This window comes from Anguilla anguilla, chromosome 9 (genome assembly GCF_013347855.1).
Source record: "Anguilla anguilla isolate fAngAng1 chromosome 9, fAngAng1.pri, whole genome shotgun sequence".
Lineage (NCBI taxonomy): Eukaryota > Metazoa > Chordata > Actinopteri > Anguilliformes > Anguillidae > Anguilla > Anguilla anguilla.
Window position 1 is genome coordinate 41,946,568 of NC_049209.1, and position 25,304 is coordinate 41,971,871.

Genomic DNA, 25,304 nt, shown 5'->3' on the forward strand with positions numbered 1-25,304 from the left:
CCACAATGCTGGAACTGTAATAAAAAAAAAGTTATTAAAAATGATAATATGTAATCCGGTATCTCAATCTGAATGCATCTCCTCTGCATAACCAAATAATTTCTTGCTGTTTTATGATGCTTAATAAAAGAAAAGACGAAAGCGCACTGTTGCTCAAGAAAGCAGTTGTTTAAACCCTTAAAACATTCAAATGAAGAAGAACGTCCTCTTGAAAAGTGTGGCGCTCACAGAGATGAGGTTACGGCAGAATCGTCCTCATCGCGACCGCCTCCCAGATCTGTAAACACGGGGATCGCTGGATCTTCCCGAAGTGCATTCACAGTCCTCATCTCCTCAGTCCACCTCAGTCTGTGGATTGGAATGCGGAACGAGGAGGGTTTAGCCGTGCAGTTGCATTACAGACCTGTTTCTTTCTGGCCACAGGGGAATCTGTGTCCGTCATCAAACACACAGACCCCGTTCCTGACCCCAGAGCTGTCAATCAAGACAAGAAAAACATGCTATTTTCGGTAAGAAAATCCCTTCCTTCCGCATTCATGAGGTCTTCTGTATTTATGAAGATGACAAATGTTGACTGCAAAGTATGCAAGATAACCAATCGGGCCTAGATTTAAACAAATCGTTAACTTTATGGTTTATACAAATATTTGAATGGCGTGTTGCAGAAGAACCATTCCTCTACCTTTCGGTCTCACTGCAATGCTCACACTTAGTGACAAAGCACTACTCTGACAGCACATTGTAGAAATGGTTAAGTAAGCGTCAGGAGCCATTCATTTTGTTCTACCCAGTCTACTTAATTACACTGGATTGTGTTCAAGAACAGTAATTCTCAAAGTAGACGCATGGAATGTCATTAAACCTTTACCCCCGGTGCTTGATCTATGAGCAACCACTACATTTTTGCTATGTACTCATTTAGGCTTTAGTGATATTAAACTATTTATTAGATATTAGTGATAATCCAAGTAGGATTTATATTAGGTACTTATAGGCCGCTTATATCAGATTCTGCAACAGTTAATCATACAGTTATGAGCTTACACACACACACACACACACTCAGACACGCACACAACATACCACACATGCTAAATCAGTGGCCATATAAAGACTTATTTCCATATGCTTTGTACAGCCAGCCACACTCTTTCCCTGGGTTTTATGTTCTCAGATAATAAGCTTGCTGTAGTTCCAAACGCCCAGGCTGTTCGATGCTAGTCCTTTTCAGTTGACGTCACCGGCTTATTGCATCATCGCGTCACAGGGCACCAACATCGCCGCGGGCAAGGCCATCGGCGTGGTGGTGAGCACCGGCGTCGCCACGGAGATCGGAAAGATCCGGAACCAGATGGCGGGCACGGAGCAGGAGAAGACGCCGCTGCAGCAGAAGCTGGACGAGTTCGGGCAGCAGCTGTCCAAGGTGATCTCGCTCATCTGCGTGGCGGTGTGGGTCATCAACATCGGCCACTTCAACGACCCCGTCCACGGCGGCTCCTGGGTGCGCGGCGCCATCTACTACTTCAAGATCGCCGTGGCGCTGGCGGTGGCCGCCATCCCCGAGGGCCTGCCCGCCGTCATCACCACCTGCCTGGCGCTGGGCACGCGGCGCATGGCCAAGAAGAACGCCATCGTCCGCAGCCTGCCCTCCGTGGAGACGCTGGGCTGCACCTCCGTCATCTGCTCCGACAAGACGGGGACGCTCACCACCAACCAGATGTCCGTCTGCAGGGTGAGGCCTTCGATTTCAGCCGCAATTAAGCCAGCGATTCGGTCTGCCCTTTTTGCTGAATCCTGACCAGTTCATTGAGTATACGCTGCGGTTAAGTGGCCAAAAGCAGATTACATTTACTGGCCCATTCGTCCACTTCATTAGGATTTTAAATCTACTTTTCCACTTAAGACTAGTGCATCACCAAACTGCATTTTTATTTCTTGCCAGTTTAAAGACTGCGCTTATTCACAGTGCAGAGATTGTGTTGTAAGTGACGGTGGCAGCCGTAGGCTGTTAGCCCATTTAACATTGCCCTGTAGCAGTCTTTACATGCATGCATGCACACGCGCAGGCACACACACACACACACACACACACACGCATACACACACACACACACACACACACACACACACACACACACACACTCAGACGTTTGAAGCAACATTGTCCCCTCACTTCCCCTTCAATACCTTGGAATTGTATGCCTGCTCAGACAGGAAGTTGCAGATCTTTGATAAAATAAGCATGTTTTTCTTGGCTCTCTGTGCCTCTAAAGCAGGATCCCAGAGCCAGCTTGGCACCCTGGCACACACATTTACCTATGTGAACTTTCCTGTGCCCGTTCTGAGCTCACGTATTTCACACACAGCTCTGCGTGCTATTGGCCTGCCCGTTCTGCTCTGGTCCTCTGTCATCAAAGCTGGCTGTTCACTCGCTGTGACTGGCATATATGCCCCACTGGAAACCCTGGCCAAAAAAATAGAGCTAAAAACGGATTGATTCATGTCAGGACGTGACTCAGTTTGATGGTCCAAGTGATCTTTTATGATCACAGCCTGACATCTATGCAACTTGTGCTTTCAAGTGGAACACCATTTACCCCCTTTGCCCCCTTTGTGTACTCCTACAACTGCAGTTCTATGTAATCGCTGAGTCAGTGAGTGGGATTGCACTCAACCTGCCTGTAGCGACAGATAGACACGTTAGGAGTGGATATTTCGTGGGCAGGTGTCAGATGTCCATTATGACTCCTCAAAGCCTGACTCCACAAAGTCATTAAGCATTGTTTTGTGAGATAACTATTCCTACTAATTATTGTCATTGCTTATTTGCTTGGCCCTTACCCAAGACAGCTTAAATGGCTTAGTGCTACATCATCATTAGTTAGAAGTCCAGTTCCTCAACCGCTCTGTCACACTGTCCATGGTAAAAAGTCTTTGACTACATGCTAAGAATTTAAAATTCATCTCTGTGGGGGGCCACTGGTGTTGTTTGTCTTGGGAGTGTCCAGCTTCATGGTCATCGTTCATTTTCCAACATTTAATTACTTTTTACAGAAAACTTGACATTAATTATTAATTATTATAATATATTGTAACTCATCCAAAAATACATTATTAGCCGACCACTAATAATCTTTCAGAGAATAGCCCCGGGGGTTTAAAGCTAAATCAGAACATAAATAGTTAGTGGAACAGTACCTGGATGGTTTCAAAGAGTGGCTGAAGTGTATATTTTTAAAAATGTGTTTTGATATTTTAACGTTTCTTATTGTTCTGTTCTTATTTTGTAATATGTGGACATGCCTTGCTGAAGGGCTGTTGTCCTCACTCATGCAGCCAACCTCTAACAGAGACTGTGGCTTCCATGACAACCTGCAGGCAGCGATGTGTGCAGTAGGATTATCAGAACGATGCCTACAGGGCTAGCACGTGGCTCTCTGTTGCCTGAATGGCTGTGTAATGAATTTCTTCATCACTGATAATGCAGTATCCATTACTGCCATCTGTTAGCATGTCTCTGGCCTCATGGCCTATTGGTAAGGGCAGGAAACTTCATTTTGTCAGTTAATTTATTATTTTATTAGTGAAAAAAATCTAATTTCATTACCTAAACGCAGGTATTGAGACAGTAGCCTACAGGGATGATTTGCATGACCTGCAGATTTGTAATTGTCTATGCATTTGTAAACTGTGAATTTTGTGATTGAGCTAGCGACAGTTATGTTATTATATTATTGTGTAGATATAACTATGCGTGTGGTCTGTGTGTAGATTTTATTGATGCTCTCATAATTCTTTATGCCTTTCCTTTTGCCCTCTACATCTCCCCCTCAAGAGGCCTCTCTGTCTCTTCCCAGGCCGTCACAACAAATAAAATTAGGTTTTCACTAAAAGATTACCTATTACAAACAATATATTCACATATGGATTGTTCAATATAAATTGGGAAAGGGCATAAATTGTATGCTTCTCTGTATGTATGTGTGTCCATATACGTATGTGTGTGTGTGTGTGTGTGTGAGTGTGTACAAGAAAGATAGTAGTAGTAGGAACAGGCAGGAAACGGGGGAGCGTTTTGGCCTTCTTCCGATAAAGGGGATACTTTGCCCACAGGCAGCGGTTCAGCGGTTGCTATCTTATCCCAGCCAGCCAGCGAAAGCGGCTTCAGGCAGTCCGGTGATGTGGGCGACGGGGCTGGGGGGTGGGGGGGTTTAGTAAATGTTTAACTGCTGGGAGTTCCCTCCTGGTGACATGTTTAATCTGGCTGCGTTAATGTCGGCCGACAGCAGGAGAGCCGGAGCGCGCCCCCCGGGAGCTATTTATAGCCCGCGCCCATGCTAGCCTTGCTCGGCTGCGTCAGCTCTCCTGGCCCCCTCTCCGTGACCGACGGAGACGCGCGGGGGGGGGGGGGTTTCCCTCATTGATAACGGACCCTGCGTGTTGCCCTCCGTAGGCGCACGTGACACAAAATGGCTTCTCGTTGGCCGGTTGCAGTGCGGCAGTCACGGACGCAGAACACGGTTTTAGCGTTTAAAGTCGTCTGTTGTACTTCCCTGGAGAGAGACGTGGCGCGCCGATCAAAGAAGGACACTTTTGTTTTTTTGTGTGCCCTTGTGAAAAAGAGGCTACACTCAGAAAGGGTCCGAAGTACTGTAGGTGAATGGGCTTCGCTGCTGTTGCCACACGTAGCCACAAAGCATGCTGGTTTTTGCTGATTTTCTGAACTCAAAAGTAACAGCATTTGTAGAGGAAATTCCTGTTTTCTGAAACATTACATGTAGCCTGTAGGTTTTTCCAAACGGCTGAACTCAGGTTGAACTGCGGTAGTGTTCATCTATAAAGTCATTTACTTCTCTCCGTTTTGTCTTCCCAAGGGCAGATTTTTTTTTTTTTCATTTCTTTATTGTTCATTTTTTCATTTCCTCAAGTGTCAAATACAAAGGCATGAAAGAGATGCCTGCATTTTATTGGTTATTTCCTTCATTCTACTTCTGTTTCGTATGTATGCTTGCTTGTTTCGTTTTGGCACAGTGCAGTTAGAGTTCAGCACTTTGCTTCCCCATGTTCGGTAAAACTGTACGGCGGAGCTGTCTTTCGCTACAGTTGAAGAGGGTGCAGTCTGTGCCGCCTCCATCCGCAGAAACGGGACGGAGTTCAAACACGGTTCCTCTGTCACATTCTGCTCGGTACAGAACTCTGATGACCAGAAACGGTGACATGCGCAGTGAATTCCGCGCAAAAGGCTTGACGAACGTTTCGCCGGGATGTCATGTGGTGTCACTGACGAAAGCCATTTCTTCCGAGACAGATTCTGTGGGATTGAGTCTGGAGTCCCCTTTGTAATAGCTCTTTTTTTCCCCATTCAAACCCCCTCCCCCCCCCCCCCCCCAGAGTCTGTCTTTCTGCGGTTACCCCCAAGTTGTGTAAAAGGAATACTGGTTTCCCGCTTTTATTGCGCTGGAAGGCTTGCTCTGTATTTCATGCTGCTACGGATACCGTTATGACGGTGACTGGAAAGTATACTGTAGTCCAATTACTGCTGCCCCAACTTGGGGAGCATGCAGTCCCACAACATTACTCATAGACAAGTCTAAAATAAATAAGTAATTAAATAAATAAATAAATAAATAAATAAATAAATAAAGCGTTGGAACATCTCTAAAATGGTGCATGGACCTGTCTCCATGGCAACCCAGAACAACATGGCTTTGATAGAGGGAGCTTGTGTCGTGGCTTTCGAGAACTGAAAAACAAATACAAATAAGGACGCTAATGAAATGCTAGTGAAAGACTTGGCTCCTGGCAAAGTTTTACTCCTGTCTTTCAGCCTGGAGGTTCTGAATCCTGTAATGCAGAATATGGCAACTGCTGACCTTAAGAAATAGAACTTACTGGAATTACAGAATTAAATAAAGCAGAAGACCACCCACTGCTCAGTCAGATGTGTGTAGACAGGGCCCAACTTGGATACGGCAGTAGAATCTATGTTGTTGCCAAGGTTTTATTTGCTCTGTTTCGTAAAATTGCCCAATCAGTCGATATCTTTGCGGTTGTCTACTTCTCAGTGAGAGAACACCTTATACCGTGTTTTTCAGTGTCGTTTGCTTTTGGTTAGAGCATGAGTCATAGACCTGCTCAACAGTCTCAGGGACTAACTGAAAACTACATTTGATTGTGGATCGATGTGTGTTTTTTAACGTGCCGCATTTTTCCAGATAAGCCGTGAGAACTCGGGGCGGAACGTTCCGGGTTTGGAATGGTTTGTGTCGCGCGACACTGACCATGTCATTTTCTTGTCGGGGGTATTCCCTCAGCAGGGAATTCTGAATGTTTTCGGGAAATGGCGCCTTCGCTGAGTAGATGCAATCGCGTCAACCACCCCCCCCCCCCCTTCCCCCCTCCATGTTTGTCCCTTTAGGCCATTCATCCTTGAAGAACATTTTGTCTTTTCCCACATGGGCATTGCACTGCAGCGTGTGACTGCTGGCGGGTCACGAACGGGTCCCGCATTTTATTTCGTTTCTTCCCCGCGCCCTGATAAGAGGGGCGCTTCTTTTTCCCCCCGCCAGCCGAACGGGGAAGCCGCCATCCGCCATCCGTCCCGTAGATATTCGTGGGACCGCCTTCGTCCCCGAGGAGCTGGCCGAAGGATCACCCTCCGATTTTCATCTCCCTGTGAACCCCGGCTGGGGTTCGTTAGTCGGGGTGGGGGGGCAGGGGTGAAATCGGGCCCGTAAGCCCCCCCCCCTCGAACGTTCCCCTGGCGCTGCGGCGGCGGACCGCGATGGCCCGAGAGGAGGCGGCTGAAAGGCCGCGCTGTTATTTTGTCCCCGCTGGTAATCTCTTCCCCCGGCGATGGAGCCTGTCCTTCCTCAGCCGCTCTGACCTCAGCGCTGTATCGCACGATAGCGCTAACGCTCCCTGCCAATCAAACAATCAGCGTGCTGGAACTGCGGCAAATACAGCGTACGTATGCTCCTGTGTTAGTGTTCATGCCCATACATGTGTATTTGTGTGTTGGCCCTTATATGTATGCTTTTTAAATATAGTATATATATAAATACATACTGTATTTATATATAGACACAGTATATTGGAAATTTCTGTCACGTACTTAAAGGGAATATTTAGGAGTTAATACTTACATTTTCCTTTTGTGTTACTTGGGTTTGATAGCACAGGACTATGGCAATTTGGCTGATTAGAAAGCTGCCTAATGTATGCAGTACAGCACAGATTTTTGGGAAGCATTTTCTTTTGGAGTGAGACTTTATTTGTGTTTGATTGTGTCCCCAGTGGCATTATGGGATTTAGAGGCCATTTAGCAACAGGCAAATTGGATTTGCTCACGCTGCGTCTGACCAGCTAGCTGGTCGCCTGGCAGACGTGGTGCGGAGGAAACTGTGTGCCCGGGGGAGTAGGAGATTACCTAGCGTAGCACCTCCAGTGCAAGTCTACAGAGGAAAAGAGCGGCTTTTTTCCATGGAGTCAGGTCCTCAAATCTAGATTGGCTTTGTCTTTCATAACAGTTTCTCACGCTCCTATTACAGAAGTTCAATAACTTTTTTTCAAAACTGGAATGTGTTCTGAACGACCTTCTCTCCAATCCTTCATGCTCACGGTTCAGTCCTTGGCGAACAGCGGCACTTGAAGGTCTGAAATGGCCAGGCCTTATAATGTGATCCGCGCTCTGAAATGAATTAACAGTCTATCGGATTCCGCCAACCAGGGCCCCCTGGTGTCATTACCCGTAAAGCCAAGACGGTGGAGTGGATATAACTGAATGAATTTCTAATTATTCTTGCCGAGTTCTCTGTAATGGAAATCGATACCTGAGTAGCTCAGAGAGGAGAAATCTCCACGAGCAAGGTGAGCATATCGGCACCTCTCTCATAGCTCCCGGCACGGTGTTTAGCCAAGATTTCTCTTCCTGACGCTTCGGTGGCTTCTGATTGTGCCCGCGGCTCCACCGCCCCTCCGCCTTCTACCTGAACCCCCGCCCCCCCCACCCCGCCCCCCGCCCCCCTAACCCCCCCTAACCCCGAGATCACCATGAGATTTTTAACCAGGTCCTAGTTGCCTCAGTACCCACCATCCAGACGTGTTGTTGACAGCTGTCCGCTTTTCTGCCCCCCCCCCCTCCCTGGATAGAAATCAGAGGAAACAAACCCGGCAGTGTTTGAGGACAGGCCCTTCAGCTCTGGCAGTGCGAGCCGCGGTCGGTTTGTGCTGGGTCAGTAAAACAGAGGAACTCCCAGATGCTTACTGGAAAAAGGAAAGAAAAAAAAAAAAGAGAAAAGCTTTGCTGAGTGACATCAGGCGGCGCCTGATTGGCTGCTTCTGAAGGGAAACCCCTCTGCTGGGCAGGGCCATGCCAAATGATAATGTGCTCTCTCTCCACCCCCCTCCTTCTCTTCGCCCTGTGTTGTTAACCCCGTGGTCTGGCAGCGCAGCGACGCGTTTCCACTCCTCCCTCCGCGTGGAGCGCGCGGCCCGTGGGTCGCCGTGGGTCACGCTGACGACAGACCTCATTGTACCTGCTGTTTGTTTTTGGCACCGCTTCCTTGCTTTCGTTAATGTGCGCAGCCACGCTCCCGGCCTTAAAAGGCATGATAATAAAGGGCTTTCTGCTGAATGAATTTGAGCCGGGCTGAGCTGGTATGGAAATATCTATGGTTTAGAGGTCACACATACAGCTTGGATTGAGTATATAAACTACAAATACAGCTGAGATTGAGTATATAAAATAATAATAATAATTATTATTATTATTATAATAATGTATAATAATCTGAATAATGTAAAGGTAAATATGAATATATGATATGCAAAATGTAAATGTAAGTTGCTGCAAGTATGTGAAAATAAAATTTTGTGGTGTAATGCAGTGGTTGTCAAAATGTAATTCGGGAGCTACCCTGGTTATTGGCTGGACCACGCTCCTGATGTTGTCGTCGGTTTTCTCTTTTTCCAGATGTTCGTGGTGGACAAGGCGGATGAGTCCAACTGCTCAGTGCATGAGTTCTCCATCACTGGATCCACCTATGCCCCTGAGGGACAAGTGTGAGTACCCCATCCAGTTTTAATAGAAACCCGGCCCGTGAGGTGTTTAATGACACAGTCCCCTAATTGGATATTTAACAGCCTAATCTCTCCCCTGACCCCTCCACAAGTGCCCTTGCATCGGTCAGAGACTCCGGACAAGGAACCGCATGTGCATTGTGGGACTTTTTCAAAAGCAGCGGAAAGACCGCAGTTCATGTCCAGTCTGCGTGGGCCGCCATTTTCTTTTCTTTTTTTTTGTGTTCTTCACTTTGGATCTGGCTCTTTGGTGTTCAGTTTCATTAGGTATCCAAAGACTTCCCCATAGCTGCTTGTTACTGAAGATCCTTATATAACATTCAGAGAGAAAACCTATGCAAACACTTTGATCCTTTATAAAAATGCATTCAGTGATAAATAGTTTATTAGTTTTCTTGAACAGAGGTTATTTCTTTCTTCCTCAGTTTGAAAGAACACCTGAACCACAGCATTGTTGCATTAAGTAACGTTTTTTCTGTGTCTAAATAATTCCAGTGTTTTTGTTTTTTTAAGATATTGAGCCCCATTCATCCATTATTGAAGGAGAATCTCATGTAGCACTGGCCATGGATTTTTTTTGTTTTCTTATTCAAATAACATTTCCACATTAACTTTAATAATACCCAGACACAGATGATGGGCATCAATAAATGAACGTGACAACCCTGGAGAAGCATCAGATAATTTAATTGAACTGCACCACACTGGGTTGAATAGTTAGATTCATTATAAGCCTCCTGCTGGTCATGAGTGTGTCCAATTTTCCTAAATGCAGAATCAGAAGATCAACACTATCTTGCCTTGTTTAGGGCATGCACGTAGCATCCAAATTGCAAAATAATAGCTTGGTAACGAATACCGAGTGTTGGATGCAAAGAGCCTTTCATTTGCTGCTCCATTGATAAATATTTGTGTAAGCAGGCTGCTGCAAAATTTGGGTCATTATAGAATAGTGAAGCCAGAGTTACTCAGAGGATAATAATGCTTCACTTACTGACAGTGAAATATTATCCAGCATAAATGCAGGTTCTGTCAAACTCGGAATGTTCAGATCATCAGAGGTTTGGTACGCTACATGCTTGCAGTGATGATTAAAGAATGACTTCTGAAAATATTTTGGGCTATAAATAGAGGCATGGACAGTCTTGCTGTGAAGTATGTGCCAATCATGTCTTTCCAGTCTTTCACATGATCTGTCACAGGCAGGCTTTCAAGTGGGAATGTGGGTACATCAAACAGTACCTAAAAGGCATCGCTGAATTTCTTTCTTGGTATAATGAGTCCAGTTGTGGCAATATCATTGAAAAAGCTATGTGTGTTTGTGGCTGTTTGCTTGGCTTTCTCTTTCGTTATGGTTGCCAAAGCAACCCGTTCTGCCACCTCGTGGTGTCACTGATCCGGGCTGTGATCTCTCAGTCTTAAAGGAGATCGGCCTGTTCAGTCTGGGGATTTCGATGGCCTGATAGAGCTGGCCACCATCTGTGCCATGTGCAACGACTCCTCCCTGGACTACAACGAGGTGAGGTCCCCACTCTCCTGGCTCACACCCTCTCCAGTGTGAGTGAGAGAGTGAGAGAGTGAGAGAGTGAGAGAGTGAGAGAGTGAGAGAGTGAGCGAGTGAGCGAGTGTGCCAGTGTGCGAGTGTGCGAGCGGAAGTGTGAGTATGACAGTATGAGAGCGAGTGAGCGAGTGAGTGAGTGAGTGAGTGTGAGTGAATGTGGAGAAGTTTTTAGCTGAAAGGAATTGAATTTATTATAGTGTCATGCATCTAGTGGTGCCCAGCCCATAAGAGCCCATTATAAAAGCAATTTGTAGTGACAGTGCCCTGATGTTAACACTAGGGGGCATAAACCGCAGTAATGATGAAGTCTCCCTGAGTACGCAGTGCCCCGGAGCAGCGTCTGCTCTGCCTGTCCTTGTTCGGTTTATTTATCGTCTTCCCTTTGCTCCCTCCGCTCTGCCGACAGCGGCTTGACGTCGTTTCATCCTCGTCCCTTTTGTCAGCATTTTTTGTTTTTTGTGCAGGGCGGGCCGGTTCTGTCGCGGTGTTCTCTAGGGGCGCGTCCCTGTTTCGGTGCACTCCGCGTCCCTGCCTGCAGTCAAATGGGTCGCCCCGCTGTGTTTGCGCTGGGAGGCGCCCCTGGCAGCCCGGGCTGATCGGGTGGCTTTGTGGCTGGCACCGCGGGCGGAGGGCGCGGGCGCACCCGCGCGGCCTCTCTCTCTCCGAAGAGCGCGCAGACCTTCGCGCGTCTGCCACATTATAGCAGGCGGCGCTGTCAGGAAATGCGCGGTGAAAGAGTCGGGTAGACGCCGTCTGTCTTCTCCTAGACTGCGGCCCCATTAAGCTGTGTGTCTGCGAGCGGATAAATCCGACGGAAGACTGTCATGTATCCCCGCCTGTTAGAAAAATGAATCAGGGGTTGGTATGCAAAGCAGCTCTTCACTCAGAAAAAACACTGCACTGTTTACAAGGAGGGCTGAGCCACTGAAAGCTGCCAGTCTGTGTGTGGAGAAACACACACATACACACACATACACACGCATGTACGCACGCACACACACTCACGCACACATACAGACACCCACATGCACACACACACACACACACATGCACGCACACACACATACGCACATGCACAAACACACGCACACATGCACGTACACATGCACATACACACATGCATGCACCAACGCTAAACGCACACACACACGTGCACGTACACGCACACATACACACACACACATACCCAGAGAGAGAGAGAGAGTTAGAGAGAGAGAGAGATAATAGTTTCATGATTTTGTTATCCCTGTTACAGACCTAAAGACCCTTTCATAAAAAATGAACATTATATCAGTTAAAAATGGCTGTTGCAACACGTACTGTAGATTCGTTTAATTTGCTCACGAAAAGCAAAAGTGGCTGGGTGCTGTAGAAATATCTACCTACACATTTCTCCTGGCAGCTGTCGTCTGTGCCAGACTACCTCCTCAAATCTGCCTGTGTGAGAAGACCAGGGATTGTAAGGGCCGTTAGCCATGGTCGACGTTGTTCACTTTGTGCGTTTCTGGTGCCGCAGGCCAAGGGCGTGTACGAGAAGGTCGGGGAAGCCACGGAGACCGCGCTGACCACCCTGGTGGAGAAGATGAACGTGTTCAAGACGGACGTCTCGGGGCTGAGCAAGGTGGAGCGGGCCGGCGCGTGCAACTCGGTAAGTGTCAGGCCCTCAGTGTGAGCTGCGACCGTGGAGCGTCGTGTGAGAGCCCTGATAGGGTTCACAGCACCGCAGTCCCGTTTGTCACTGACTGCAAATTACCTACCGGTGCTAGAGTATTCTGCATCTGATATTAGCCTAGTTGAATATACATCATACTGTCAGGCTTATGCTCCAAAAACCATTTTCTTTTTTAAGCTTTTTTGTTTGTTTGTGTGTTTGTTTCACATACAAAAGTATGAATTTCAGAAATGGACAGTGAGGTGCTAACAGGTTTGAGAGTGTCAAGAATAGTCCTGTTGCATTATGGGTCTTAGAGACATGGATCCTGAGGGGCCGGTGGGGTTTATGTGCCAGGGGGTCATGCCCGAAACTTTGGAAAATCATCAACCCCCCCCCCCCCCCCCATTTTAATTTGACTGGGTTGGATTAGCATTACAGCCTGTATCTATTCAGTGACATTGCAGCACGCCACGCTCTTCAGAGACAGAGACGGACGGGTCTGGCGCTGAGTCTGCTCTGCTCAGGAACGACCGATAAGCTGCAAGTTCTCCGGCGAGCTCTGGACACGGCCGCTGGCATTCCTATCAGTTTAATTACCGGTTAAAAGCCCCTCCGGTGACATGAACTTTAGGAAGAAATAATATTTAGACTAAGAATAAGTTTATGAAGTGGTCAGCTAAACATTCACGTCAGTAGCAGGCTTTCAACAAGAAAAAAAAAGGACTTGGCTTTTGTTTTAACGCACTCGACCGTGAACCTTCCTGCGTAAGCGAGTAAAAAGAACGTTTAGCCTTTTTTTCCTTGCGGTTCGTTGAGAGACTCTCTGGTTCTCTTTTGTCTCGCGATCGGAAAAGGCCAGGCATCTGGGTTAATAAGACCTCGCGCCATCTGATCTGAGCATCTGTCAAGTGCCTTGTGTGCAGACTCTCATCATCCGCTACCGTCAAATACGTCTGGGTTATAACCTAGTGGAGATGTTGTTTACAAGGAGCTTGACTGGAAACGTTACCGTTTGGCAAACGGGAGCTGTTACAAGGGTGACACCTAGTGGCCTGTTGAGGAAATGCATGAAATGTTGTGATATACGTCTCTTCCGAGCATAACCAGGAAAATCAATTTTCAATTCAAACAAGGTTTTGAAAGTAAATTAGCCTACATAAATATCACCACCAGTTGCTTTTCGTTAATATGTGAGCTTAATCATCCTTCGTGTATAAAAACATGAAGTCTGTGTTTGTGCGCATCAGAGGTGGGTAACCCGGCTTCAAAGAGTAAAAAGACTGACCATGTATTTGCTCCACCACCATGCACTAAACCAGCTGATTCTAATTAGCATAACTCTTCACCATGGTAGGAGAACTAATTATTGTAATCAGCTGGTTTAGTGCATGTTGGTGGCGCAAATACATGGTCAGTCTTTTTACTCTTTGAAGCCGGGTTGCCCACCTCTGGTGCGCATGTGCATGTCTGGTTAGTAACTGGTCATTTAATGTAAAGTTTAATAAATTATAAAGCATGCAGAGAATTTGGTTATTATTTGAAAATGTTAGCACATATTACATTTATATCACAAATTGCAGGGTGGCTACTGTGAAATTAGAACAACATAAAATGTTGATCGAACGTGATTCACAACATGTATTAGAACACCTTTTTTATTATAACAATTCTTTATTATAATATACGTTGTCAACTGACAATCCGGGCCAATTCTAAACATACAAAAGATCATTCGGTAGAGATCTGTCCCATGTGTTCTGGGTACTTTCAGCAGTATTTCTGTGTCTAGGATGAGCCAGCTGTGAATATTTTGTCTATGACCATGGCCTCTCATGAATATTCATAATGAGCCAACAAATCAGAGCACTTTTTGCATTAACAATGCCATTGACAGGAAGTTCTACGTTAGGCATGCTGAGCTGTCTCTCGGTATCCGTGGCGATACAGTCCAGTTTGAGCAGGAGGCTTCCAGGCTCTGCAGACTGAACGTGCCTTTGAGGTCCTGACTGGCACCCGGTTCTGGCCTGCCGTCCGTTTGCTCCAGGCTAGGCTGGGGAGCGATGCCTGTTCACCAGGGCCCTGTCAGAGCCATCGGCATCACCGGGCAGAGGATTAACGGCAGACTTCTCGCCGGCCACCTGTGCCTGACAGGTGGCCGGAACCCGGCCAGTAAACAAAGCCGGAGCCAGAGCCCGTGCTTCTAACACCACCCCCCCCCCCCCCCCCCCCCCCCCCGTCTCCCCGTCTCCCCCCCCTCTCCCCACAGGTCATCAAGCAGCTGATGAAGAAAGAGTTCACCCTCGAATTCTCTCGGGACCGCAAGTCCATGTCCGTGTACTGCACTCCCACCAAGCCAGGCTCCATGAGCAAGATGTTCGTCAAGGTACCTGCAAAACTGTGCTTTCAATGTTAAGCCCTCAATATTCGTTCACCTTCCTCTCATCGTTTGCCAAGACCGAAGTGTTCTATTTTGTGGCCAGCTCGTAATGGACGGAATCATTGACTCTGAATTTCCCCCGAAGCGCGGGCCAGATTCGAAAAGCGTGTCGGAGGTGGGGACGGGGTACCTTTTCGGGATAGGCTTTGATTTGGGGGCCACGTTCCTCCCCTGCAGGGTGCCCCGGAGAGCGTCATCGAGCGCTGCCAGTACCTGCGGGTGGGCATGGGCAAAGTCCCGCTCACCGCCCCTCTGAGGGAGCAGCTGATGAGCCTGATCAAGGACTGGGGGACGGGCCGGGACACCCTCCGCTGCCTGGCGCTCGCCACCCGCGACAACCCGCCCAGGAAGGAGGGCATGGACCTGGAGAACGCCGCCAAGTTCTCCGAGTACGAGGTCAGATGAGTATGAGCCCTGGTCAGGGCCTGTCAGCTAGTCATAGAGGGAGGGGGTTCAGCGTGGACTGGGACTTGATTTGAAATGACCTGCCCCGAAATATGGGGTTGTACAGCTTACAGGCTACACCCCCTGCTCTGCTGAATCTATACTGATAATGTATACTGTGTACTGAAAATATAGAAATATATTGTGAATATGTTAAATATTTGGAAGATATTTTATGTTCATGGTTACATTTGTTATTATTACATTATTATTAATTAGCGCATTATTTGTTTATTGTGGATTCTCTAAAGTATGAAGCGTGTGCTGAACTTTACCTGTGCAGTTATTAATGATTGAATGACTTAGCTTTTGGCTCCTACAGGCAGGGCCATAATTATCTGATATCGTATATTTGTGTTGTTTTTTTCTTATTCGGACGGTGCGTTCGCTCTCTCGCACATGACCCCCTTCCCGCACCTCACACCCCCTGTCTCCTCCCCAGACGGCCCTGACATTCGTGGGGTGCGTGGGCATGCTGGACCCCCCGCGGAAGGAGGTGGTGGGCTCCATCAAGCTGTGCGCGGAGGCCGGCATCCGGGTCATCATGATCACCGGCGACAACAAGGGCACGGCCGTGGCCATCTGCCGCCGCATCGGCATCTTCGGCGAGGACGAGGACGTGGCGGGCAGGGCCTACACGGGCCGCGAGTTCGACGACCTGCCGCCCGAGGCCCAGCGCGAGGCGGTCAAGCAGGCCCGCTGCTTCGCCCGCGTGGAGCCCGCCCACAAGACCAAGATCGTCAGCTACCTGCAGTCCTTCGACGAGATCACGGCCATGGTGAGAGCCCGTCGGCAGACCGCACCCGCCCGTGCTCACACAACATTCGCCCCCTGGTGTTGACTTACGATTACATTAAAGCGCTTATTTACCATACGCTCTTACCATACACCTTTAGGGGCAACATCAGTAGCTAACAACCCCCACCCCCCCCCCCCCCCCCCCCCGTCCCCTTCCCACTTCCAGCATGTGCCTTTGAACTTCGCGGCACGGAAAGTGCAAAGTCCGGCGTAGCCCGTACCCGTGTACATGTAGCACGTTGTCCCTGCGCTATCGTGCTTCTCTGTCACATGGCAGCTTAATGACTCGGGGCCCCCGCCGCACTCCACGAGGGCGCGCGCGGCGCTGGTTGCGGAGCCCTCCTCGTCTTTGTTCTCGCGCTGTCACCTCATGCTGTCCGCCCGCATCCCGGGACGGGAGGCGCTCGCGGGCGTCTGTACCTGACACAGCTCCTTTCAGCGACACAATGCCGCGCTAATTGCTAAGCTGCCGCGGCGTGACCTTTCGGCGTTCTGTTTCCCCCCCGGTGTAGTGACTAGACGGCACGTCCGCCGCAGCCGTTAATCAGACGGAGCGCTTCCGCGGGCGTCCGGACCCCCGCCGTTCGAGCGCTGATTGGCCCGCGAGAGATTAAGACGAACGGCTCCTGAAATCTTCTTTGTTTGAGGGCCCGCTGCTCTGCGTTCGTTCTGATTTTACGCCGTCCGTCGGCAAGGAAAGGCCTTGTGAATTTTGGCGAGCGGTTCTTGCCGTCCCTCTCAGACGGGCGACGGGGTGAACGACGCCCCGGCTCTGAAGAAGGCGGAGATCGGCATCGCCATGGGCTCGGGGACAGCGGTCGCCAAGTCGGCTTCAGAGATGGTCCTGTCCGACGACAACTTCTCCACCATCGTGGCGGCGGTGGAGGAGGGCAGAGCCATCTACAACAACATGAAGCAGTTCATCCGCTACCTCATCTCCTCCAACGTGGGCGAGGTGGTCTGGTAAGGCCTCTCCTAAGATGGCTTCCGTTTCCACTGTGTGGGCCTGCACTCCCTCTGGGGCTTATGGGATCGCACTGGTTTACTGGTTTTAATTATCTTTGTCCCAACTTGCTAAGGGTACCTGCACTAGCTGTTAAATTAGGGCATTGTCTGCCTTCCCGTTTCTCGTAAATGTTAAGACTTCATGAAACCTGATTATGTTTCACTGAGTTGTGGTATTCACTAAACAAGGCAATGATGATGAAAAAGGCTTTTCAAACAGGATTCCCTGTCTACATGGTGAAAATCATTGGCATTTCCTATTTTGTATTTCCTGAGGAAATGTCCTACAGCCTCTGGCAACCCTTACCACATGATCCTCAGACCCAGCCTTTTGTGTTCCTGTAGCATCTTCCTCACAGCCATCCTGGGTCTCCCAGAGGCACTGATCCCAGTACAGCTGCTTTGGGTCAACCTGGTGACCGATGGACTCCCCGCCACCGCTCTGGGCTTCAACCCTCCTGACCTGGACATCATGGACAAGCCCCCACGCAACCCCAAGGAGCCCCTCATCTCTGGCTGGCTGTTCTTCAGATACTTAGCCATCGGAGGTAGGCCCGGGAACCTTCCGCAGCACCGTTTTTTCACTTAGCTCAGTGACTTGTACAGGTTACCATTTACATTACTTGCCGAAGTCCTTTCTAAGCACCTTGCCGAAGTGTGCAACGACAGTGCCTTGTGGATTTGGGCTATAAACCTTCTGGTTCTGTCCAGTTCCCTTACCACTGCTTTACACTGCCATCCCACACTGTACACTCTCAAAACGGATGTGTCAAAAACCACACATAACTTGTCATTTTCTAACACATGTCCATGTCTAAAGATTTAAAACACATTTTGTGTTACTTTACACAGTCTATGTTAAAAGGTCTCTAACACATAAATTGTATATTTGTAACAGAAGTAGTAACCTTGACACAGAATGTGTTGAAAGTGACACAAAAGCAGGAACACAAAATGTGTCGGATGTTATCACATCCTTTTTGAGAGTGTAGCGCCCCAACGAGTGATAAAGTTTACGTGATCGTGAGATTAACACTGGAGCAGACAGTGCCTAATGCAGTATCTTCTCCCAGGGGTTCAGTCTAACCACAGCTGCATTCAGCATTAATGCTTGACCGTGTGCGGTTCTTCTTGGTCCTGCAGGTTATGTTGGACTGGGGACCGTGGGGGCAGCTACATGGTGGTATCTCTGCGATGAAGAAGGCCCACAGGTCTCCTTCACTCAGTTGGTAAGCAAGATGCACCCAGTTCCCGATTCTGTCTTTAATGATCGTAGTTCTAAACATGGTGATGATAGTTTTGTCTTTATTCTTGTTGTTCTTGTAATTAAAGTGGTTTTATTAGTACACTTTCAAAACAGATGCGTTGAAATCAACACATAACGTGTCATTTTTTAACGCACATCCATGTAAAGTTAAGGACTTACACACATTTTGTGGTACTTTCAAGACAGTCTGCATTAAAAAAGTCTCCCTTTGTAACACACAAATTGTATATTTTTAACACAAAAGTAGTAGCTTTGACTCAAAATGTGTTGAAAGTAACAAATGTAGTTACATAAAATGTGTGTTGGAGCGTAGTCATTGTTGTAGGCCACGTGGAATTGAACCTATTTGCATACGTCAAGATCATATTGCACATTTTACAGCACTGCAATGGATGTATTCGTGGCCACATCCTCCATTGGTAGCAGTTTAATTTGATAACTGCACCTCCCCCCTCATGCCCTGATCTCGTCCCCCACAGAGGCACTTCATGCAGTGCACTGAAGACAACCCCATGTTCTCTGGGATCGACTGTGAGGTCTTTGAGTCACGCTACCCCACCACCATGGCTTTGTCCGTGCTGGTTACCATAGAGATGTTCAACGCACTGAACAGGTAGGCATCACTGGGCAAAGGGGCATGCTGAAAACCTCAGAGAGCTTTTGTGGACTAATTACTGTAGCAAAGAAGGTCTCTGCCCTTGGTCCATCACTGCTGAGCAAAATAGAGTTATTTAAAGGCCACTGAACAGCCATTTTGGTTCCATTTTGAGTTGAGTTGTAAATACAATCACCATCTCTCAAATTCTGAAGGGTACCCAGGGTTATTCTCTGGAAAAGTAATATGTTTACATTCAATTTTATACAATCAATTAAAATCGCTATTTATCATGTTATTTCAAAATAAATTGTTTAATTAGACCTACGATATCTGCTTTTACAAGACACATTTTCAAATGTTTGCTGTTACCAGTCAAACTCTGTATTTGTTTTATAAGTCTGTAAAGAAACCCTAGGCACTCCTCAAACCCTTATGCTCTCCGACTGTTGTCCATCTCCTTTTAATTTAACCGCACATAAAAGTATTTGCAGTGGGACGTAAATATTTGTGCATCGCTCTGTTCATTGTGTATATTCCGGGAATGGGTGAACCAAGAGAAACCGGCCGGTGCGTCTCACAGTGACGTCATCGTGTCATGTGGGGGGAAAAAATACTGGGAAAGCTTCCAGCGTCCTGCCACCGTTTGACTCATCGGCCCATGGCCAGTTCGGATCGGAAATGGCCTGTCAACACCTCCTCACACCAACCAAAGCCATATTTTTATAAATAAAAAACATTTGTTTAGGGGGAAAAAAAAAAAAGTATTTGGCAGACGAGAGCATATTTGCGGTTTGTGTCCCAGGCCAGGAGACACTTTGTGAAACTGGCGACAGATTGACAGACTGCGTGTTTATATTCAGCTAGTTTCAGAGTCGAACCTAAACAAGGTCCGTCACTGAGTTCTCTTAACAATCGATTGCTGACGATTGTGATGATATATGGCGGCAAAGATTATTCAGACATAACATACTCAGAATGTAAATGATCCGTGATGTGTGTCCCAAGTGCTGGAATAGAAAAAAGAAAAGGGCATTGTATAGCACCATCAGCTGCCAGCCGTGTGTGTGTGGTAAACTTTCTCTCTTACTTCATGTGAACTGTTTATCTTTAATCGCTGATTGGCTAAGTTAACATGGTAAATGGACTGCATTTATATAGCACTTTTATCCAAAGCACTTTACAATTGATGCCTCTCATTCACCCATTCACACTCACACACCAACGGTGAAAGGCTGCCATGTAAGGTCCCAATCAGCTCGTTGTGAGCAATTAGAGGTTAGGTGTCTTGCTCAGGGACACTTCGACACGCCCAGGGCGGGGGATCGAACCGGTAACCCTCCGACTGCCAGACATTACATTACATTACATTCATTTGGCAGATGCTTTTATCCAAAGCGACGAACAAAAAAGTGCATTTCATGGTCGTAGACAACTGCTGAACACGGGTTCAGTAAGGTACAATACTTATTTTGTACAGCTATTTCTAGCCGAGAACAGTGAACACTATTCTGGCCTAACATCTGCAAAGCCAACTAGGCAGAAGAATAAGCTACAGTATTAGGACAAATACAAATTACCAAGAAGTGCTGGGATGGGGCAACATGTAACAAGTGACAGGAAAAGGGTTTTTTTTTTTTTTTTAATTTTTATAAAAGAGTGAAATATACAGTGTGGTGGTGGTTAGTCTAGGTATAGTCTGAAGAGGTGAGTCTTCAGGCCACGGCGGAAGATGGGTAGTGAGGGGGAGGTTCGGAGAGGGACGGGGAGTTCGTTCCACCACTGGGGAGCTAGGGTGGAGAAGCTCTGTGATCCCTTTGGGCGGGTGGGAGGGGTTACAAGGCGCCCTGCTGCCGCAGAGCGGAGTGGTCAAGCAGGCACATAGAATTGAGTCATGTCCTGCAAGTAGATGGGGGCTGTCCTGTTGACAGCAGTGTAGGCAAGGGTCAGGGCTTTGAACCGGATCCTGGCAGCGACCGGTAGCCAGTGAAGTGATCGCTCCAGACAACCAGACAACCACTCTTACCTCCTGAGCTATGTCGCCCCATGTTTTAGTGTTGTTAGGTTAGGCTTATGGTGTGTGCACCAGCAACATAGGGGGAAAAGGGTACAACAACATGTCTGTTCCTGTGGTATTATTATTATTATCATTATTATTATTAGCAGTAGTATTGTTATTATTACTATTAGTTGTAGTTGTAGTAGTAATAATAATGGTAATTTGACTATCTGTTCACTTGTGCCAGCAGATTTTTTACTTACATTATTTTTCTATTGAATATCTATTTTTGTTCACTTCCTTGTCGAAAGCTTACAGTATAGCTTTTGGGTATTTAATTTATAATTATGAATAAATATATGCATTTATGCAAATTAGTTCTGCGATTTTGTGCCCAGAGTTGCCACTGAGAAGAAAAAAAATCTTGTGTCTATAAAAACAACTTTGTCTCTGAGATTAAAATTTAGGATACGTTTCCCATGGCGTTAAATCTCGCCGTCTGTCTTGCCCCCCACCCCAGCTTGTCTGAGAACCAGTCCCTGCTCAGGATGCCCCCGTGGGTCAACATCTGGCTGCTGGGAGCCATAGTCCTCTCCATGTCGTTACACTTCCTCATCCTCTATGTGGAGCCCCTGCCGGTGAGCGTATTACATTATAACACACATCACACTACATCACAAATCACACTACAACACAAACCACAATACAACACACATCACACTACATCACAAATCACAATACAACACAAACCACACTACAACACACATCACAAATCACACTACAACACAAACCACACTACAACACACATCACACTACAACACAAACCACAATACAACACACATCACACTACATCACAAATCACACTACAACACAAACCACACTACAACACACATCACACTACAACACAAATCACACTACAACACAAACCACACTACAACACACATCACACTACGCTTATTATGCTATGCTACAACACAAATCACACTACAACACACATCACACTATGCTTATTATGCTATGCTACAACACAAATCACACTACAACACACATCACACTACAACACAAATCACACTACAACACATCACACTACGCCTATTATGCTATGCTACAACACAAATCACACTACAACACACATCACACTACAACACAAATCACACTACAACACACATCACACTATGCCTATTATGCTATGCTACAACACAAATCACACTACAACACAAATCACACTACAACACAAATCACACTACGCTTATTACTGTGCTGTAAACTGGACTCACTGTGAATGTCATCTGTAATGTGAAATGTAATCCAAAGGTACACGTGCATACATTTGTAACTGTGGCTGTTCTTTGGACAGGGGTCCTTTCCGATAGGTGGACATTTATAATCGCCTGAACTCTCACTGTATTCTACACTTCCTAGAAGTGATGTGGTGAAATGAATAAAAATGAATAGTTTTTTTTTTTTTTTTTTGCCTTCCCCAGTCCCTGTATTTCTCTTGTTCATGGTGTGCATGTATCAACATACCAATGGATATGCACTAAATGGCCGGCTATGCTAACGGCTGTGTCGCCGCTCTCGTTCTCTACCCCTTCGCTCCGAATCCGCAGCTGATTTTCCAAGTGACCCCTCTGCACTGGTCCCAGTGGATCGTGGTCCTGAAGATCTCCATCCCGGTCATCCTGCTGGACGAGGCCCTCAAGTACCTCTCCCGCCACCACTTAGAAGGTGAGGCGCGCGCTTCGGATCCTGCTTTGGGTGTGGGCAAACAAGAGAACTTACCGGAAGCCCTCCCAGCACAGCGCGTGGCCCTGGGAGAACGCCAGTCGCCCTGTCATTATGAAGTGTCCCTGAAGCTAAACGACATCTCATTAAGCAGAAGCACAAATAGACCGCTCAGACCGACTCCCTTAAAACAAATTTGTCCTGGGCTGCGGGGCTCGAGGGCGATTACACAAGGTTAGGCTGTGATGTTTGTTCCCCCCACCGATGGTTCCCATACAGAGTGATCTTTGTGTTTGTTCCTCACACAGCCTAACTCTCTCCTCTTGTCCTCTGTGAAAAGGTATACCTCTCTTCTCTATGACCTTTCCCATTCTCACCCATGGCATGCACAGCCGGGCCGGATGGAGCCTTACAGTTGTACAGTAAAGCCCATCTAAGAGAGCCACACTCATCACACTGTAGATGCTTTTTTTTTTTTTCGTTGTAGTTGCTTCAGTTTCCAAAGTGGGCCTTCCAATATTTTGTGATGTGAGCTTTGAGATGGAAGTTGGAAGTACAAAATCCATACCCTCCTTCCTATACAGAAGTAGATCGAGATCTACGTTGAAGTTGCATGTAGTTCTTTCAGACGTGGTGAAGTTTTTGCTTCATGGAAAATAATGGCTTGTTCATCTTTGCAAACTGTTGCTTCCAGTAGTGCATCTTAAAAACACTATTTATTTTTGGGTACTAGTAGGGAGCTCTGTCTGTGTGGTTTGACCCAGCTTTACCTGCAGGGAGATGTCAACACATTTATTTACCTCTCCTCAAAACAAATATATTTGGTTCAGTTTGTGAACTCGATGTCACAATTTATCCAGAATTAGTGCTAAAAATCTAATCCTGGCATGCCCTCTCAGCTGTTCATTGCCCGTGGTTTTTTTAAAGTGTCATGAGTTCATTTTTAAGAAACCAAATATTCCAAGTGGCAGGGACCCTGGAGGTTAGTGTGGAGTCTTGCTTCTTATGCTTAGACCAGCATCGCCGATTTCCCACCTTCCTTTGACAAAATGGCGTAGATTTTGCACTAGTGAATGCTTCCTCATGCACATAACAAACGCTGCATCATTAGTGCGTCTACATTTTTGTTTAACTTAAATTACAGGAAATTCTTGAAACAGATCATTGTTTGAAAGAAATCAGAAGTGTGGAATGGATGAATGAACGGATGAATGGATGGATAAGTTAATGAGTGAAGTGTGTGGGCGCATCATGCCTTGTCCCAGTCGCTTGCTTCGCCTCTGTGCAGGCAGCGGGGGCTCCTCAGTGAGCTCAAAGACTTGCCCTGACTCCATTTTTGTTTTTCTCTCCTCAGGACAAGAGGAGGAGAAATACAGGAAGAGAAGGCAGCTGAAATTTTAAGAGTCCCTCTTCCCCCCCCCCCCTTCTAAGAGACAACCCTTCCCCCCCCCCCACCTCAGCCCTAAGTACACCGAACATCTTGCATGTTGAACCACCACTAGAGATGAAACAGGGCTTGCATGTGTCGGAGAGCGTGTGAGTGTGTGCGCCCGCACACGCGCGTGTGAGCGCGTGTATGTGTGTGTGTGCGCGCGGGTAGGGGCGAGCGTGAAACCAGCTGCGGAATGTAGTGATGTGATTGTTGCTTTCGTTCTCTTTGATTTTGATTAGTCTCTGTACATATTAGTGCAATAACTGGACCAGAGGGGTGAGGGGGGGAGTGTGAGGGCACATTGGGAGGGTGTGCTGGGTTCAAGAAGGGGATATGGAGGTCCCGGAGTGGGCAACACCCGGGGACAGGCTGTGGTGGAGAGGCATGCTGGGAAGGGAGCGTTTTTGAGCAGGCACCTTGAGAAGGCAGCTCGGATGGATGGAGGCCCCCACCCCGCTCCTTTCCAACACTTCGCCAGCTCCCCGTCGGATCCCCAGTGGAGCCGTGGGCGATGACCCGCCCCTGGCCCCGCCCCTGGCCCCGCCCTCGCTCGGGACGCATCTCGACCGATGTGACTGACATTCCGTTCCTGCAGCGAAGGCCTGCGTGCGGTCTCCCCCGATTGGCTGCACTGCGGACCCCCCGCCTGCACCACTGTTCAGACCACTCGTCCGCCAGCACTCCCTCCCTCCTTTCTTTCCGTCCCTCACCTCCAATCCATCTCTCTTTTCTGCCCTCTCTCTTTCCCTCTCGTCTGGGTCTTTCTCTTTCTTGTGGTCCCTCCTCTCCTCCCCCGTGCTAACTTTCTCTATCTCTTTCACTTCCAGCTCTTTTTTTCCCCCCCTCCCTCTCAGGGGCTGGTCTGAGCGCGTGCGTCTCCTTGCTCACGCCTTGCTGCGCCGGACTTCACCCGTGCACGCCCCGCCCTCACCTCCGCAGTTCTCGCTCACATCGTCTAGCTGAAGGAGGACATGCTCCATTTTGAATGTGCAGATAGCTTATAGGCTGCTTGCTGCTTCTAGGATGGCGTTAGATTTCTATACCAAAACAAATTTTGAAAAACAGGGTCTAAGAAGAACTGATATTTTCAGGCTTCCCTAGATAAAATGCGAAAAAAAAAAAAAAAATCTTGAATGTCTATGCTGACGGTTAGTAGAGAATGAAAAAAGCCTTGAAGTTCAGAACCACCTCATTCACCAGACATTTGCCATTTCAGTCCATGTCCCTAATCTGCAGGGCCCAATTGCATCAGACATTAACACTCTGCTCAGAGCAACTTTCACATTACAGCCCAGCTCACGGCACA

General features: G+C 47.6%; 1 protein-coding gene across 4 annotated transcripts in view; it reads left to right on the forward strand.

The window, feature by feature from the left end:
- atp2a3 (ATPase sarcoplasmic/endoplasmic reticulum Ca2+ transporting 3) overlaps nucleotides 1-25,046 on the forward strand; it is a 61,527-nt gene extending 36,481 nt beyond the window's left edge. The window contains exons 7-22 of one of the 4 annotated variants that reach the window (XM_035433135.1): nucleotides 424-509; nucleotides 1,268-1,732; nucleotides 8,975-9,063; nucleotides 10,498-10,600; nucleotides 12,159-12,290; nucleotides 14,563-14,679; nucleotides 14,911-15,129; nucleotides 15,620-15,955; nucleotides 16,718-16,938; nucleotides 17,326-17,528; nucleotides 18,124-18,209; nucleotides 18,727-18,860; nucleotides 21,362-21,479; nucleotides 22,452-22,569; nucleotides 22,875-22,906; nucleotides 23,921-25,046. In XM_035433135.1, coding sequence (XP_035289026.1) covers nucleotides 424-509; nucleotides 1,268-1,732; nucleotides 8,975-9,063; nucleotides 10,498-10,600; nucleotides 12,159-12,290; nucleotides 14,563-14,679; nucleotides 14,911-15,129; nucleotides 15,620-15,955; nucleotides 16,718-16,938; nucleotides 17,326-17,528; nucleotides 18,124-18,209; nucleotides 18,727-18,860; nucleotides 21,362-21,479; nucleotides 22,452-22,569; nucleotides 22,875-22,879 — 2,432 coding nt within the window. In that variant the 3' untranslated portion in view covers nucleotides 22,880-22,906; nucleotides 23,921-25,046. Of the gene's footprint in view, nucleotides 1-423; nucleotides 510-1,267; nucleotides 1,733-8,974; nucleotides 9,064-10,497; nucleotides 10,601-12,158; nucleotides 12,291-14,562; nucleotides 14,680-14,910; nucleotides 15,130-15,619; nucleotides 15,956-16,717; nucleotides 16,939-17,325; nucleotides 17,529-18,123; nucleotides 18,210-18,726; nucleotides 18,861-21,361; nucleotides 21,480-22,451; nucleotides 23,158-23,920 lie in introns of those variants that run through there. The other 3 variants (XR_004766888.1, XM_035433133.1, XM_035433132.1) reach the window with 3 other exon arrangements.
- The last annotated feature ends 258 nt before the right edge of the window (nucleotides 25,047-25,304 follow it).